Source organism: Hippichthys cyanospilos, chromosome 15 (assembly GCF_059441005.1).
Source record: "Hippichthys cyanospilos isolate Australia breed blue-spotted pipefish chromosome 15, RoL_Hcya_1.0, whole genome shotgun sequence".
Lineage (NCBI taxonomy): Eukaryota > Metazoa > Chordata > Actinopteri > Syngnathiformes > Syngnathidae > Hippichthys > Hippichthys cyanospilos.
The window spans coordinates 24,162-42,278 of NC_142383.1; the positions used below are offsets into that span (position 1 = coordinate 24,162).

Here is an 18,117-nt window from a genome sequence, read left to right on the forward strand (position 1 = left end):
TTGGAGCGAGCAAAATGTTTTTCTGTGCTGGACTGACTGCTTCGGCCAAAATTCTTGTGGTAGACAAGTGTGAGCAGTCTGGGTGTTGTCCAGGTTGTCTCATGAGGTTTGAAGAGGGTAATGTGGACAAAGTGTGATTCCTTTTGATACAGCATTTTGTTGGAATAAAGTTACTGAGAAATACAAGCAGCTTGTCTAAAATGCATCAAGTAAAAGCACAAAAGAAAAACCTCTCTGAAATTGAATATCATTATATCATAATGTTTAATTATAAACATTTAATTCTCTGGATATTATAATGATTATAATATGCAGAGAATTAAATGTATTTTGTGGCATTTAACAATCTGGCCAATTTGCATCAAAGGGGGTTCCACTGTATGACACAATTTTACTGTTAAGCACTCAAGTATGCTGGCAGCATAATCGATGCAACACTGAATGGTGTTAAACTGAATGCGAGAAACAAACGCGAAAAGTAATTCCTAAGAAGTTAAGAACAAAATTAGTTGGTAGAGTATGCCTGAACAGTGGAGAGTGTTTTTTTTAATGTCTTATTAAATAAATCAAGATAAGATAGTTGAATAGCTGCACAATAAGAAATGTAAAAAAAAAAAAAAGGGAATAGAAACAAATCTGTTCCAGCAGCAAAGAATTTCCAATTGACTTTTTTTTCTTATTCAAACTTTAGGGCAGGGATCACCAAACTTTTTGAAACCGAGAGCAATTCTTTGGTACTGAGTAATACGAAGGACTACCAGTGGTGGCGGTTGGCAAAGAAATACCGTGCATTCGCCGGAAGAGGGCAATGTTGTATTGAAACGTAACCTAATTTTGTTCTGTTCGATTTTTATATTTTGTATTTCGGTTGAAATGGCTCCATATTATTTCTAAGTCCACTGGAGCAATAGTGTTAATTTATGGATGATTTTCAATCCGTCAGCTAGCAGAGTTTATTAAGGGTTGCGAAAGGGGCTTCCGGGAAAATCATTCACGCTGCTGTCATCAAGTCAGACGCGACGGCACGCGTATATCCGAAGACGTAGTGTTCCAGCTTTGTCTATGTTTAGCGGCCCAAAGTGGTATGTATGAGTTTGGTTTATGTTTAAATGCATATTATGTTGTCCGTAGCTGACATCTCTTTTGTATGTGTCAGTTCTACGGTGTGAACTGTTGCAAACAAGTGCAGTCAGTAAAGCATTAGTACGAAGAACCTTGGTGTCTCTCCCTTTTTTTGGACAAAGCCGGCATAACCAGTTTATGTGAAGACCTTGATCATGTGATTGATTTCTCACAAGAATTAAGGATCAGCTGTAGTAAATCAAGTGTAATATGTCATGTATATGTGATTTGCATAATCGTTAGTAAAATTCCTGGAAAATTACAATGGTCTATCACTTGAACTATTATAACTATTATAGCAGACCAGGTCTGCTGGTTATTCATGTGATTTTTGGGGGCGACCCAGTGCCTGCGGCCACTACGTGGATGACCCCTGCTTTAGGTAATTCAATTATGCTGGTAGCATAAACTCTCAAGCAATGTATTATTCAATGACACGGAATTCAAAGTTCAAAGGAAGTTGCATGGTAGAATAGGCTAAAAGACGGTGGAAGAGGTTGAGCAATGTCTTGTTTTCCTGTAGTTTGAACATGTTTCCCATTGGGTGAATAAACATTTAAATATGAACAAATGTTGTTTTAGTCGAGGGGGTATCATACAGTGGAAAGTCCTCATTGTAACTACAATAGTATTTCTTAATGGAGAATTAATGATAAAATAGGAGATGAATAGATGCACAGAGTAGTACCAAAAAAAAAAAATAATGGGAACAAATCTGGTCCAATCGCATCAAAGGTGTTTCCACTTTAAGGCACTTCCATTTTTTTTTACTGTAAAGGGTAACTATACATTTAAATATGAAGAAGTACAGTGTTTTAGTAAAGGCAGTATCAAACAGTGGAAAGTCCTCATTCTAACTGCTGTAAAATTTCTTAATGAAGAATTAATGATAAAACAGATGAATTGATGCACAAAAAAAATAGCATCAAAGGTGTTTCCACTGTCTGACTCATTCATTTTATTACTGTAACGGACTCAAGTATGCTGGCAGCATTAACCGGTAACTGATGAAACACTGAATGATGCTGAACTGAATGTTGGTTACAACAGCTGAAAAGTAGTTACTAAGACAATTCGGAGGAAATTGGTTGATACAATAGGCTTAAAAACAGCAGAGGGTGTGTGCGTGTGTGTGTATGTACACACACACACACACACACACATTATATATATATATATATATATATATATATATATATATATATATATATATATATTTTTTTTTTTTTTTATAACAGGCTTCTCATTTCATGACTGTACATTCGAATGTCACCTTACACCAAAAACAGAAGTGCTGCATCAGTCCATCACACTGTTTTAGCTGAGGGGTTTTCATACAGTGGAAAGACAGAATTTAATCTCATAATAACTGCTTTAAGATTTCTTAATGAAGACGTAATGATAAAATAGTGGATGAAAAGATGCACAAAGACTTATGTAAAAAAATGGATTAAAGGAATAGAAACAAATCTCTAAGATCAAACAAGCTTGTCAAAAATTTTAAGTGCAAACCATTGAAAAAGGAGACCAACAAATACAAATACAATGGTTTACGAACTCCCTCTTTTACAAACTTTTCATTTTACGAACGTGGACCGCGGCGTTTTTTGTCCCCCTCTTACGCACAAACCTTTCGTTTTACGAACAATCCAACATGCCCCAACATGCCGGTCAATGTGTCCGCACTATTTTTTTCGCTTTGCTGCATCAACAAAATCAACTGTTCTCACATGTCACGGTAACGCTGATATGCTATTGCTCTTACAATGTTACAGTCACTGTGTCAGTCACGGTGTCAGTCACGGAGATGCTGATATGCTATTGGTCGATTAAGGTCACAGTCCTGGTCTCAGTCACGGAGATGCGGATATGCTATTGGCCAGCGTCACGTCAATCAGAGAAATGCCAATGTGCTATTGGCCGAACGCCTTCATCTAGCTTGATGGCACAGCCGGTCGGTGTGTTGTGAAGACTTTGCAAACTTTATCTGTTAGACATGGCTTCTAAAATTGCGAGTGGTGGTAAAGGAAGAAATAAGAGGATGATGACAATAGAAACGAAGCAGGAGATAATAAAAAAATACGGAGGCGCACGCATAGTTAACCTTGCTCGTGAGTATGGCCGAAACCGCTCGGCATTCTTCTAAGGGCAAGACTTTCCTTGCCAGGGGACGGACCTCGGTCAACAACAAAATGGAGAGGCTTCTTCTATTATGGATTAAAGTGAAGGAAATCGCCTGTGATATGTTCTCGTTTGAGAAAAGTTTTCATTTAAGAAAATAAATAAATTCTGCGGGTTGGTCTCTGCTCCCCTCCGCCTCCACCCAGCTCAAGTCACGTCGCCCCAAAGGTAAATGTCATTTTTCCTTTGTATATTTGTTTAATTTAACTGTACAGTAGATTGTTACTACTTTTTAATATGTGTATAAAGTCATGATGTTTTTACCTAAGGTTTTTGCACGCGTTGCACGCATTCACTAATTAACATAGGTTTGGATTTCCCGTCATACGAGCAATTCGAGTTACGAGCATAGCTGCTGAACGGATTAAGTTCGTAACACGGGGGTCCACTGTAGTTGTGTGATGTGAAGCAGTACATTATAGCTTCGTGTGTCAAGAGTGAGAGATTGTATTTATGTTATGGAATATTAAGATGTTACATGAAACATTGTCTGTATCAACGGCAGTGGTTAGATTTTGGAGCTGATTTGTTCTCATTCCATAATTTGCTAGGGCTGCGATTGGCTGGCAACCAGTTGAGAGTGTCCCTCACCCACTGCCGAAGACAGCTGGCATAGACACCAGCAAGTGAGCGGTCCGCGTGAGGCTATGCGCCGACAAATAGATGGATGGATATAATTTGCGAGGGTAAAAGTTAACACAGGCAATAACAAATTGAGGTAGATGTGCCTCCCAGAATGCTTGTTTGATCTCAGAGATTTAACGAAATCATGAGTATGGTACATACAAATGTATTTAAACAAATGCATGAGTGAAAAGGTATTTCATAGAGCAACCTTTGCAGAGCACACAGATGATGGCAAAAATGTATCTATGGATACAGATCATGTAGGTTGGATTGGGGGACTAGGACTGTTCTTTTCAATGCAGGGACAACAGCGTAAGAACAGGAAAAGAGATTGCATTCTAAGGATAGGATGGCGTCATGGTCCTTGTAAACTCCTCAGCAAGGTCGCATGATGAAAAGATGAAGGAGGTGGTGAAGACTAAAGCTGTAAAAAGATAACGCTGCATTTAAAACACCACTTAATAGCAATTTGGCTACTCCTATTGGCGATTTACAAATGAATCGGCAGAAGTGGTGCTTGGTTGTCCGTGGTCTTCATGTTGTTGGCACTTGTTTTCTTTTTCTTCTTCATTTTTACTTTTTTTTTTGTCTCTTGGGGAAAAAGGAGAACACACGACAAAACTTCCATGATGCTGACATCATCTTTCATTTTCTACAATACAGTAAATTAGTATATCACACTCATGCCCAATCAAGTATCCAGTGACATGAATACACTCACATATTTGTTACTGTGATTCTGCTATAAACTGCTTGTGCACCCGAACAAAGAGCCTGTTAAAAAAGAAAGGAAATATTTTTACAACATTTAATGGCTTTAGGAAAAAAGATAGGCTTAATGATTAGCAGTTTACCTTGAAGAGAGGAGATGTTCCAGATGACAACAGGTCCTTGAGCAAGCAGTACAATGGCTCATCAAAATCTTCTACTTGGTGGCAAACGTCCAGCTGTTGTTTGGATGAATGAAATGTGGAGCCACAGGAAACAAGTGGACAGCATCAGTCTACAATAACGAAACAAATCCGTTAAGGGGGTGAAAACAAAAGCTGAGAAAGATATCCACATTTTTTTAGCTGTAATTGACATAAATTACGGCAACTCTCTCCTTTCTCCTGAACAAAGGACCTGTTAGAAATACTGTAGATGGGACAAAAATTACTTATGATGAGCTACTTACCTTTTCCTACCAATAGAAAGAAAATGGTCTGTAGAAAGCACAAAACAGACGTGTTTTAATCCAGAGGGGAACTGCCACTGGACAAGCCTGATGATGTGTCATCAAAGCCTTTGACGCGGTGGTGATCTTCCACTCGTTCTTTGGATGAATGCAACATGTGGAGCCACAGGCAACAAGTGGAAAACATCGGTCTCCAAAAAAGAAACAAAATACACTGAGGAGGTGACAACAAAAGCTGATAGAGATATGCACATTTTTTGTTTTAACTGAAATAAATCACAGCAATTTACACCAGAATGAGGACAACTCCTGCTTGATTGCTGGCTCTTTCTCCTGAACAAAGAACCCGTTAGAAGTAGATGGGACAAAAGTTACTGTCGTTACAAAAGAAGATGATGAGCTACTTAGCTTTTCCAACCAATTAAAGAAGGAAAAAACAGACTTGTTTTAATCCAGAGGGAAACTGCCAATGGACAAGCCTGATGATGTGTCATCAAACTCTTGCACACGGTGGTGATCTTTTCTTTGGATGAATGCAATGTGTGGAGCCACAGGCAACATGGGGAACACATAGGCCTGCAAACAAGAAACACATTCAGGGGGTGAGGACAAACTGCAAAAGAGAGGCGAACCTATAGTTTGTTTTAACTCTTTTAGTGCCAAGCGTTATCGGAAAAGGAAACCTCGAGAGAGCCAGTGTATTTTGCATTTTCAATCATCTTTCACGGCCAACAGAATATTGGATACTATGTCTATGTAAATATGTAAATGTAAAAAAAAAATGAAAATATGAATATATCACATGAAAGATTGACTACCATTCCTTTGAATGCATGTTCAGTTGACAATAGTTATGTTTTATATGTAAAAACACTGTTATCTAGTGGTCACATTTTATCACAACAGAGCTTACAGAACTTATTTTAGATAAGCATTAGTAGTCAAGAGTGTATTCTCATTATGAGTGTATTCTCCATAAGAACATACTTATAACTTTATTATTTAGTTATTATTGTGATTACTATTATTAAAGGGTAGAATTCTTGTCCATGGCACTGAAAGCATTAACTGACACAGTTCACGGCAACTTACACTGGAATGAAGAGAAGTCCTTGCTTGTCTGCCACCCTGGTTTTCAAGTCAGTGCTTCCACGATGTATATTTATGGGCACCGATCATTTTAATCTGGGGGAAAAAAAAAGGAATTCAGAACCATTGAGTACAAATATATAACATATATAAATAATAAATAAATATATATACAAAAGTAAAACAGACTTGGCTTTGTCTTACAATATATGTGTAAGATAAACTGACTGATTTAATAGTGCAACAGCTTTGCTTTATGTATTCTAATTGCTATTTTTCTGGCTGATTCATTAGTACAACAGCTTTGCTTCATGTATTCTAACTTACTTTTTCAGACACCACAGCGCCTCTTTGTCTCATATGTGTGTGTGTGTTAAAAACAATGTCAAGGTCAAGGCCTGAATCGCAAGTTATCTGCAAGTTCTGCCACGGTGCACAATGCTCATGTTGTGTGACGGTTGAATTGTGAGACCCCCACACCTCAGTAACAGTTTTTTAATAAAAAGACTGCAGTCCGAAAGCTCGGAGAGAGAGAGGGAAGAGAGACTTTGCAACGAGGCTGACATGGTCACGCTCTTTTTCGAGCTCTCCCCACTGCAGTGGTAAAACTTAATCTCTGACTCCTGTGTTGTTATTTACACCTCTCCTCGGGTCATTTGTGGGGTATCAAGCCCACTTCAAACCCAACAATATGTAAATATCCTTTCCATTTATATCTCTACAATGGCATGCCGTTTAAATTCATATGTCATGCGTAATGTCCAGTCATATGCACGTGCAATCAGAAAGTGACATGAAAAACGCACACAAGTGGCTTCTGTTCTAGTATTGACGTCTATTTCCTCTGAACAAATATCCTGATAAAATACACGGGCCAAAAATTATTTTACTGGCTTTACAAAGGAAGACAGGTTGAATGATGAGCGACTTACCTTTTCCTACGAATAAAAGAAGACAGTCTGAAGAGAGCAGAAAACAGACTTGGTTTAATCCAGATCTACAAAATATAATCAAAATAGATGGTAGTGAGGACGACTGCTCCAAAAGATAGGCAGACCTACAATTGGTTTTAACTGACATACAGTAGTTCACAGTAACTTACACTGGAATTGTCACGTTTCTTGTCTTTTTAGTTTGTGTTGATTTGCAGACTGTCTCCTTCCTCCGCATTGGGCGGGGCCATCGGACACTCACACCTGTTGCGCATCTCGTCAGAGGGCTTTATAAGCTGGCCGGCACTTACAAACAAGCCTTTGCCGGGTTATCCCCTCGTCAAGCTCGCTTGCCGTCCCGTGAATCCCAGCGCTCTTGACCTCACGTCCCACCTTCTCGAGTCTTCTTGGTTTGTACTTTGTGCGTGTTATGTTTTACGGCTTGTGAACGATTTCTGTTGCTACTTTGTTTGCAGTCATCCCCCGTGGACTCACGTCCTCCTTGCTGCCCTTCTTCCCCGTGGACTTTAGATCCAGACGTTCTCGTCTCGCTTTGTGTTGGTACTTTGTGACTTTGGTTTGCTACTTTGCCTTCGGACTGTTTTTGTGTTTTTCTCACGCCTTGCGTGCTCCTTTTGTTAATAAACTCAGTAACTTCACCTCTCGTGCCTAGTTGGGGTCCATTCCCATTTGGGATCCGCGGGTTATTCGTGACAGGAATGAAGAGAAGTCCTGCTTGGCTGCCACCTTGGTTTACAAGTCAGTGCTCCTTGATGTATGTATTTGGGCACCCATTCTTCTACCCTGTGAGAAAAAGGGGAATACAATAGTGTCGAGTAGAAATTCGCATGCTGCAAAGGCGAGATGGGCTTGGCTCTTTCCAACATTTAAGTATAACCATTTCATTTTCTACAATGGTAGCACATTAAGATTATGTACACACATATCTATGCTCTCTATTATGAGATGAATCTACCATCTCTTCAGAACAACTAACCTGTTTAAAGTAGAGGAGAGTAAAATGACAACACTTACAGTTGACAAAAAAATATTTTATAGAGACTTACTTGGTCTGTTTTCTGCTGTCATTTCACGCTGACGATTATTACATTGTCAAAATTGTGAACAAAAATAATTCCACTAGACCCTCCCTCCCCAAAGATTTTTATACTTTCTCTGTACATTGTCTCTCCTCCTCACCTTCCACTCACCTTACACACACGTTAAACCGTCTTCGCAGCAGATTTCATCCTATCAAATGTCAACATATAATCCCACCACTCCCTCCCATCGACTTGACCCCTCCATTCCTCCATTTTTTTTTTTTTTACTTTTTCCTGAATTTTGACTCTCACCTCCTCACCTCCCACTCACCTTATCGCACACACACTACATCATCTTCACCCCTGATTTAATCCCATCACATCTCAACATTTGGGCTCCTTCACACAACAGGGACAACTCGTAATTTGCGACTTGGATAGGACTCACCTTTCAGTGTGTAAAACACAGAAGACAGGGTTGTGATAGCTATATTATGTTCGCAGTACACCTGAATGAACAGCACACTGAGGTCGGGAGACAAAAATGAGGTCAAGCAGTGTGTTCTTGTCAGTGGTACCTGTATTTATGAGCTGTGTGTAACCCTTAGAGACTAACAGTTCCATAATGGGCTTGTATGAGTCTGAGAGTGCATCTTCATTGAAATCTCCACATACCAAGATCTGATGATGATCCATCACTTCCAGAGCGTACAACAACCTTTCCAACTTTGGCAAAAAAGAGCGCAGACTCTGTCCCGGAGGCCGGTACACAGCTGCAATGAACATATTGATGGGAGCTTCAAGTTTGACCACAACAAATTCAATATCAGTGACACCCTGGATGTAGATTGTTTTGTGTGCCGGAATGTGTTCTTTCACCCAAATACCTACACCGCTGCCACATTTCGTTGCCAACTTGTTCTTTGCCCCTTGGACAGGGGCGGCTTGTCTCGCCATTGTGCCAGTCCTTTGGTCTTTCTTGTAGTTGTCGGCATCGTTGGTCACAATTTCCTCATGAAGCAGATTCAGCATATGAGAGTTATGCTCATTTACCTGTTTGTTTGTGGCAAAAACACGAAGAACTTCCTTCGGGCAGCGGTGTAAGTCATAGCCAGCAAAGCTCTGTCCACTTCCGACAGCTCATGGGACTTCTTTTTGACGCGAAGTCGGTTCAGTAGTTTGGCGAACGGAACGTCATCCTTCTGCCTCATGATTTCGGTCAGCGTGATCATTTCAAAGTTGTCGCGCCAGTTGTCCAGTCTGGTGGGATCGTAAACACCTAAAGGTTTGGACTGTCTCACAGGAGGTAGCTGATAGAAATCCCCGACAGCGATAACGGACATGCCACCAAATGGTAAATTGATTCCTTTGATTTGCTTCAACCGGGCGTCGACATATGCAAAGAGGTCTTTCGACACCATGGAAGTCTCGTCGATGATGAGAATTTCAGCGAGCGATAGCTCCGCTCTCACTTCGTCCAGTTTGTTGCCCAGGCCATGATACGGGGGTTTGAGGCTTCTTGGCAGTTTCAGTAGGCAGTGTAAAAAGTCATACCTGAAATGTTGAAGGCCGCGGTGCCAGTGAAGGCTGCAAGAATGACCGTTTGTTTGGAAATGTCCGCTTCCTCAGCCAGTCTGCGCAGTATTTTTGTAGCCTCTGCGTGAATACATTTGATTAAATGTGACTTCCCCATTCCGGCGCCACCATTGATGTAATAGAAGAACTGCCGTGGTTTTAAGCCACACACACGTCGTATGCACCAATCTCTGACCAGGTAGAAGGCACACGCTTGCGTTCGGTTAAGGGTCCGATATATGTCGCGCAAAACAGCCGGATCGATGCGGCGGCTTCCGTCGCGATGGACATTTCCGTTACCTCGGACCTGACATTGTAGTCTGGTACGTTTTCCTCCGCGTCACCAGGATCATCCCTCGCATTAATTTCCTCGATGCACTCGAGTCTTTGCAGTTCGCTTTCAGGCGCTAGCTGACACCACTCGTTGAAGACTATTCCGCTTTCATCCACCTCTCGGATGGCGTTGTCAACATCTCTGCGTCACCGGGATCATCCCTCGCATTGATTTCCTCGATGCACTCGAGTCTTTGCAGTTCTCTTTCGGGCGCTAGCTGACACCACTCGTTGAAGACTATTCCGCTTTCCTCCACCTCTCGGATGGCGTTGTCAACATCTTTGCTGTGCTTCTCATCGTTCTTTCTCTTCCGGTCGACAATTTGCACAACGGCCTCTGGATGCTCAGCAGCCGGCAACTGTACAAAGGCATGGTCTTGAAACAACTTGTATGTAGGACTGCATGAACCTTTCAACACCTCTGCAGCGCTCATGTGCAAAACTCAAAAACCTCTTACCTCTTTGGTTCTGGACTTCAACTGGCAGTCGGCACGATGAGGCAGATAGAGCTTGAGAATGGATTTTTTTCCTGTGAAAATTTACAGTATTTGATGACGGCGTGTTTACCTGTTCTTTTTTGGACATACCCCATGTCGTTCAGCAGGGGGAAAACATTTCCGCCTTTAGCTTGCTTGCCGTACACGATTCCGCAGGTTGAGGCAAAATCAGCCAAGCACTTCGCTTCAAATTCCTCTGTTTGAGGTCTGCCCTTATACTTTTCCGGCAAGCCGGTCATCCACACTTCAACGGACTCCTGCGTTTGGCCCTCAAGGTAAGAGAGGGGATAACTCATTTTCAGCGCATTGTCACTGGTTTTTACAAAAACCACACTGCAGGACGCTTGCTTCATATGGAGGCCACATTCGCGTGCGACGCACTCTTGTGCACTCACCTCTTTTTTCTTTGAGTACACTTGCATGATTTGTTTCATTTCATCGCTCTCGTTGACATTTTCGCTGCGGGAGTTCACAATCACCGATTTCAGGTACTGGCTCAGGCCGTGTTCAGCTTTGCTGATGTAGCTGCAGATGTAGGTAATGCAGGAATAAGCGTTCAGAATGTACCGAATGTCCATATGTGCATCCCAAGCAAGAAGCAGGTGTCGATTGTAGTTGTTCACCCAGCAGTCTTTGGGCTCTCGCTTGAGCACGACAGAGGTCTTTGCGGCAATTGAGTACAAACCTTCCATGTACTCATCACTGGTGAGCTCGCACTTAGCCAGTAGCTGCGGCAAAGTCAGAGAGGCCGTTTCCAGTTCGTTCAGCAACTTTTGCAAATCAACAAGCTTGGGGTTTGGCGCCGACCACTTCTACTTCTCTGGATTTTCTCCATCACACTCTTCACGTCTCATGATCATGGTTCTCTCGCACGGCTGCTTGAGGAAACCAAAACGGCACTGCGCGCCGGGTGCTTTGATGCACGTCTTTGAATGAGACTTATTTTGCATCTGAACCTCTGTGACTTTTTGATGCAGTTTGGGTTCCTTTTCCAGGTTGGGCAGCTCAGCGGAAATGTAGCGCGACACAAAATCGCAGATTTCTTGATCTGAGGCCTCCTCAAAGATGGGGGCGCCTTCAACCCAAATGATGCAATGGATGTGCAGACTTCCTCTGTGCTGAGACTCCAATCTGTAAAAGTAGTCGACCACTTTTCCAATGGGTTGCGCCGGAGAACAGAGCTTCCACACGTTTGTCAAACATGCGCATCGTTGTCATCGTATTGCTGCGGAGAATTTCACACTTTGTGGCCCAGTCGTGGTGAGCGAAAATCACCCGTTCACCTTTTTGCGCTTTGATGGCGGTGATGACTTCTTCCCAACGCATTTCAACAGTGGAGAATGTGCAGAAGAACGTGGGTGTGCCTAGCTGCCGAATCATGGCAAAAAGGTCCTTGAGACATTTCTCCCAAAAGGCCGGGGTGCCCCTTAACGGGACCATGAAGCGGACGGCGTCTTTTCTGTGTATCAGTTTTTCAACTTCCCGTTTGTCCTGCAACATAGCATTGTTTATTTGCCGACTGTCTCTGGTAAAAGGTTTACCTTTACGTAGCTGTATTCTTATGCTTGATGTGGCCTGGTGGATTTCAGTCACAAACTGAGCAAAGAACAAGTAGTTAGTGTCTCTGGCAAAACGTTCATCCACACAAGACAGTCGCACTAAATCATCTGTTGGTGTTAGTTATATACAGTTTCATATGTACTGTAATTGTATGCTTTTATTTGATGTTAACCAAGTGATGCATCCTCAAAACACATATGAAGATTTTTTGCACAAAATCATCTGTTGGTGTTAGCTATATACAGTTTCATATGTACTGTAACTGTATGGTTTTATTTGATGTTAAGCAAGTGATGCATTCTTGAACGGACATCACCATCTAATGCAAAGGTGAGCTGTACCTATCAGTTCAAAAATGGTGTGCCATCAGGAACTACAGACATCCAGGTACTTTAGCGAGAGCATTTGCAATTGCACAAATCACATCGCCGTCAACATTAAAGACAAATTTTAGCTTCTAAGCAGACCTTAACGTTTATGCAATACACATCTTTTAACCTTTTTGGTATGAATAAAACATGTTCATTTTCACATTAGTTTATTTAAGGTTTTCTCCAATAGTTTCAAAAAATATATTTTACTAATTTATAAAATTAACAATAATGAAATTCAGGTTATCCATACCAATGCCAAAAAGTCCACTTACCAAAAATCTAACAATTAGCCAACAGAGAAATAATTAAATGTACTTTTTATTTACTGTCTTTTATTTAGCTGTTAATGTATACACTGTAACATGTTTCGCATACCCCTACTAATGCCAAAAACAGCATGCTGATGGATGTGTGAATATGTGTGTGTGCTTATGTGTGTGTGTGTGTGTGTGGGGGGATGATGTACAAGACTTCAAGAGCAAAAAACGAGACACTGACTGGAACCTACTTATATCTAATATATCTAATATTTGTCGCAAAGTCAAGCGTTCAACTGCTAAAAAGGAGATGCCTAACTGTTATATGTACTCCGGGATTACATGACGCATTTAAAAAAATTTTTTTAAAAAAAAACGATTTTGAAAGTGGCATGTATGCAAAAAAGTGCTATGAAGAGTATTTTTAAAATATGCATATATTTTTGAGAAACACACCGGAATTACATTTAAAAAAATTATAATCTAATAGCTACTCAACCCCATTATCCCAAAAAGCCTTATTAGAATGATTTGACCAACGTTCTTTTGTCTTCTTCATATATGGCTATTACATTTGAAGTCCGGTGACAAACAAGACAGTTAAGATGAGCCTGACAGATATGTGCTGTTCTCCGTTTCTACTCACAGTTGTCAGAAATACTTCAGACATTGAGTTCAAGGCAGCAAGACTTTTTAAAAAATATCTTTCACAAAATTAAACATGCATATCTAATATCACGTGTTTAAGACGACAATTGAATTGGCACAATGACAACGATGACAAGTTAGGGTATTGACGATTTTTGTTCAACCGTCACTTCTTCTATAAAATTATGGTTGTGTCATTTAATTTTGCACTGTTTTTTCATTTAGTTATGTGCTGTACATTCCACCGAACGAAATATTTTATAATTAGGTTTAATCGTTTTTACAGCAAATTACTTAAGGATGTGTAAGTAATTAATAATGAATGAGAAAGAACGTCTACATTTTGTCTTGCTGATATTTATTAAAGCCATACAATTACATCTGTAAATAGAAGATTGTAGATAACGATAATGGCAGCAAAATTACGTTAGATAAGCAAGCATGTGAAAATAATAATAACGATAATAACAATAATAACAATAGTGGGGGAAATTCTAGGGGAATTTAGTGATAGCTGAATTTGAATATATTTCACAGCACACGTAGCATTAGTATACTAGCGAACAAACACGTAATGAACAAATTATAATGTAATTAATAATACTCAAAATAGTGAAAACAAAGTGATGGAAGAACATAGAGACTACTTTTTTTAACACCAACTAAGTACACCACTAATTGGAGAAAGTAAAGTTAATTACAACATTTATTTTTACGACAACTAAGTACACCACTAACTTAGTGTTGTTGTTCATTATTGCGTAACGAAAAATAATGAAATAATGATTAAAATAAATGATAATGAAAACAACGTTTTATTCATAAAAGTAGAAGATGGTGGCGGTCGATGTATTGCATTAAGTAAGCAATCAGGTTACTACATTATATTACCGCAACATAACTAGTCAAATGCGTCATCAAATTAGCACACGTAGCACACGTGTCGGCATACTATAGGACGAAAAAACTTAGCGAACAAAGTTGAAGTAATAATGACTAAATATGACAACAATTACAAATATTAATATCGCAACAGTTTAGACGACTTACTTACTTCACGGTACCCACGGGAAGAGCTAAACCGGAAGAGCAAGTGCACGGAGGTCAGCCCTTGGGTTACTTTCGCTGACACTTGGAAACGAAGTTTATTTTGGAAACGTCTTTGGAGTGTTGCTATGCAAAAAAAAATTTTTAACAATATATTATTTAGATTTGTTGCCGGTAGTGAGGGGCAAATTGAACTAAGACTTGAACTTGTGAATCAATAGGGCCGTAAATGTTATGAGCGCGGGTCCGAAATTAGAGCTGTGATGTCCCACTCTTCCTAAACAGTCCTCTACCACAAACTGACACAGGGAGTTCGCTTTTTTAATCTACAGTATTTGTTTAATGTTGTGTTGTACTGAATCTGATGGTTTGTAGCCCACAGGATCGTGAAATATTTATTGCCATGTACTGCATTGTATCAGTAATAAAGAATTTAGAAAAAAAAGAAAGAAAAAATAAGCTGTCATTTCAACTATCGCGTGAGCAGCGTCGACATCCATGACTGGGCCGAGTACGGCAACTACAATTCTCTTGTCAAAAAAAATCACCAAATGGGACGATGTATCGTATGGAGGACCAAAAGTGCCAAAATTCAATAAATAAATGTACCATTCAATCATTAAATATAAGTGTCATTAAATAATTAAAAGTGTCATTAATTAATTAAAAGTGTCATTAATTAAATAAATGTTTAAATAATTTAAACGTTTCATTGAAATAATTAAACATTTATTTCATTAATGACATTTAATTATTTTATGACACATTTATTTAATTAATGACACATTTAATTATGTAATGACACATTTATTTAATTAATGACACATTTAATTATTTATTGACACTTATATTTAATGACACGCTGTTGCTACGTTTCATCCTTTACTTATCTGTCAAGCTCTCGCGTCATAGTTTAATGGGCGGGTCCTACACCTGATTGGTTACCCTGCTTTGTCTTGCAAGGGTAACCAATCAGATGTTAGGACCCGCCCACCCATCAAATTTGACGGGAGAGGTTGACAGTTTAGCAAAGTATGAAACACGGCCAGTTTTCAGCTATTTCTCTATCTGTCATTCGGCAATCTGTCAACCTCCCTCGTCAATTTAGTGGGCGGGCCCAAAGCCCGTTAACTCAAATCATGTCCAATCCATTACTTCGGCCTGAAGAGGTTGGAAACATGGCGGATGCGATGACAGAGGACCTTCGTGATCTTTGAGAAAGAGCAGGCTCTTTTTGTGGCAGCGGCATGCAGTGTGGCGACTGTGTGGCAGCTGCCACCGAGAGCCACGGGTAGCCACACTTGATGCCACCAGTAGCCACTCTTTCCGAGGCATTTCCATGTTCGTCTGTGGCTGCTGCCACCGGTAGCCACACTTGATGCCACCAGTAGCCACTCTTTCCGAGGCATTTCCATGTTCGTCTGTGGCTGCTGCCACCGGTAGCCACACTTGATGCCACCAGTAGCCACTCTTTCCGAGGCATTTCCATGTTCGTCTGTGGCTGCTGCAACCGGTAGCCACACTTGTTGCCACTCTTTCTGAGGCATTTCCTTGTTCCCTCTGTGGCTTGGCTTCACCTCCATGTTATTCTTTTTCGTGTTAGACTTGCAATGTATTGTTGGTTTGTATAGTTGCTTTTATTTCACCCATTATTGTGTGGATTCCTCTTTCGTCGTTGCTGCCATTGCATTTTCCTCGGTCTTTTTTTTTTTATAAATATGTTTCTCTTATTTTCATTTCATGTATGTTTTTTAGATGTACTGGTATTGTATCTTATTTAGTGTGGACTGTGTTTTCATTTATTCACATTTGTATTATGTTCTATCACGCAATGACCGGAAGAGGCGTCTCCAGAGTTACTACGAGCGATGCAAACGAGTAGCCACGGTCGATGCAAATGAGTAGTCACGGTCGATGCAAATGAGTAGTCACGGTCGATGCAAATGAGTAGTCACGATCGATGCAAATGAGAAGCCACGAGCTATCCAATGAGCTGCAAGCAATGGCCGACATTTCACCGGCTATCCAATGCGCGGCAGGTAATGGCTGACTGGGCGTCGCTATATTGTAATACGGGGACTCCCCGTTGCCCAGCTGTCCAGTGAGCTGCAAGCAATGGCGGACGGGGCGTCTCCCGACGTGTCTTGAACATGCAAATGAGTAGGCTGTTACCAGTATGTTGCTCAGTTTTAAGGTTTTTGGTTGTGTCCCCCTAGCGTTGTTGTTTTTTTTGTTAATTTTTGCATTGTATTGCATTCTTTTATATTAATAATAATAATAATAAAAAAGAGTCGCGATGGATGCAAACGAGTAGTCACGATCCATGCAAATGAGTAGTCACGGTCGATGCAAATGAGTAGTCACGATCGATGCAAATGAGACGCCACGAGCTATCCAATGAGCTGCAAGCAATGGCCGACATAGCAAAATGTCATATTAATTGAAACTAAGACGTTTAGCAACACGCATTCACAATTAATTATTATTATTAATATAAAAGAACGCAATACAATGCAAAAATTAACAAAAACAACAACAACGCCAGGGGGAAACAAACCAAAAACTTACAAACTGAGCAACATACTGGTAACAGCCTATCATTTGCATGCTCAAGACACGTCGGGAGACGCCCCGTCCGCCATTGCTTGCAGCTCACTGGACAGCTGGGCGACGGGGAGTCCCCGTATTACAATATATTGACGCCCAGTCAGCCATTACCTGCCGCGCATTGGATAGCCGGTGAAATGTCGGCCATTGCTTGCAGCTCATTGGATAGCTCGTGGCTTCTCATTTGCATCGATCGTGACTACTCATTTGCATCGACCGTGACTACTCATTTGCATCGACCGTGACTACTCGTTTGCATCGCTCGTAGTAACTCTGGAGACGCCTCTTCCGGTCATTGCGTGATAGAACATAATACAAATGTGAATAAATGAAAACACAGTCCACACTAAATAAGATACAATACCAGTACATCTAAAAAACAAACATGAAATGAAAATAAGAGAAACATTTATAAAAAAAAAAAAAGACCGAGGAAAATGCAATGGCAGCAACGACGAAAGAGGAATCCACACAATAATGGGTGAAATAAAAGCAACTATACAAACCAACAACAATACATTGCAAGTCTAACACGAAAAAGAATAACGTGGAGGTGAAGCCAAGCCACAGAGGGAACAAGGAAATGCCTCAGAAAGAGTGGCAACAAGTGTGGCTACCGGTTGCAGCAGCCACAGACGAACATGGAAATGCCTCGGAAAGAGTGGCTACTGGTGGCATCAAGTGTGGCTACCGGTTGCAGCAGCCACAGACGAACATGGAAATGCCTCGGAAAGAGTGGCTACTGGTGGCATCAAGTGTGGCTACCGGTGGCAGCAGCCACAGACGAACATGGAAATGCCTCGGAAAGAGTGGCTACTAGTGGCATCAAGTGTGGCTACCCGTGGCTCTCGGTGGCAGCTGCCACACAGTCGCCACACTGCATGCCGCTGCCACAAAAAGAGCCTGCTCTTACTGTGATCTTTCACGACAGTTAGGTCGAGATATTTCAGACCTTGCTGAAAATGTGGAGGCAGGGCCTGTAGAAAACGATTTTATTCAACGAAAAGTGAAGGAATTTATTGAAGTTGCTGGACTTATTTCTGCACTT

At 40.8% G+C, this 18,117-nt stretch overlaps 1 protein-coding gene across 31 annotated transcripts; it reads right to left on the reverse strand.

The window, feature by feature from the left end:
* Positions 1 to 1,838: 1,838 nt before the first annotated feature.
* On the reverse strand, positions 1,839 to 14,496 carry LOC148411267 (uncharacterized). Of its 31 annotated transcripts, none has more exons than XM_088434382.1 (12): positions 10,972 to 12,254; positions 10,667 to 10,845; positions 10,538 to 10,608; positions 10,047 to 10,438; positions 9,726 to 9,827; positions 9,225 to 9,431; positions 7,299 to 8,944; positions 7,129 to 7,193; positions 6,200 to 6,292; positions 5,398 to 5,683; positions 4,785 to 5,298; positions 4,652 to 4,704 (listed from the first exon to the last, which is right to left on the reverse strand). In XM_088434382.1, exons 1-4 carry the CDS (start codon positions 11,266 to 11,268, stop codon positions 10,425 to 10,427), a joined length of 561 nt encoding a protein of 186 aa, XP_088290508.1. In that variant the 5' UTR covers positions 11,269 to 12,254; the 3' UTR covers positions 4,652 to 4,704; positions 4,785 to 5,298; positions 5,398 to 5,683; positions 6,200 to 6,292; positions 7,129 to 7,193; positions 7,299 to 8,944; positions 9,225 to 9,431; positions 9,726 to 9,827; positions 10,047 to 10,424. The 31 variants fall into 31 exon arrangements, 24 of the variants coding, with proteins under 24 accessions (XP_088290508.1, XP_088290509.1, XP_088290519.1 ...); XM_088434383.1 differs by having other exon boundaries at positions 9,225 to 9,450; XM_088434393.1 differs by having other exon boundaries at positions 7,299 to 7,932; positions 8,503 to 8,619; positions 8,847 to 8,944; positions 9,225 to 10,438.
* Positions 14,497 to 18,117: the final 3,621 nt, after the last annotated feature.

Excerpts from the sequence above, each read along its gene's own strand:
- LOC148411267 (XM_088434378.1), bottom strand. The coding sequence starts at position 11,268 with ATGGAAGGTTTGTACTCAATTGCCGCAAAGACCTCTGTCGTGCTCAAG. Across the intron at positions 10,846-10,971 it reads TGTACTCAAAGAAAAAAGAG|GGCCAAACGCAGGAGTCCGT; the intron begins GTGAGTGCACAA and ends TCTTACCTTGAG. Across the intron at positions 10,609-10,666 it reads CCCCTGCTGAACGACATGGG|GAAAAAAATCCATTCTCAAG; the intron begins GTATGTCCAAAA and ends AAATTTTCACAG.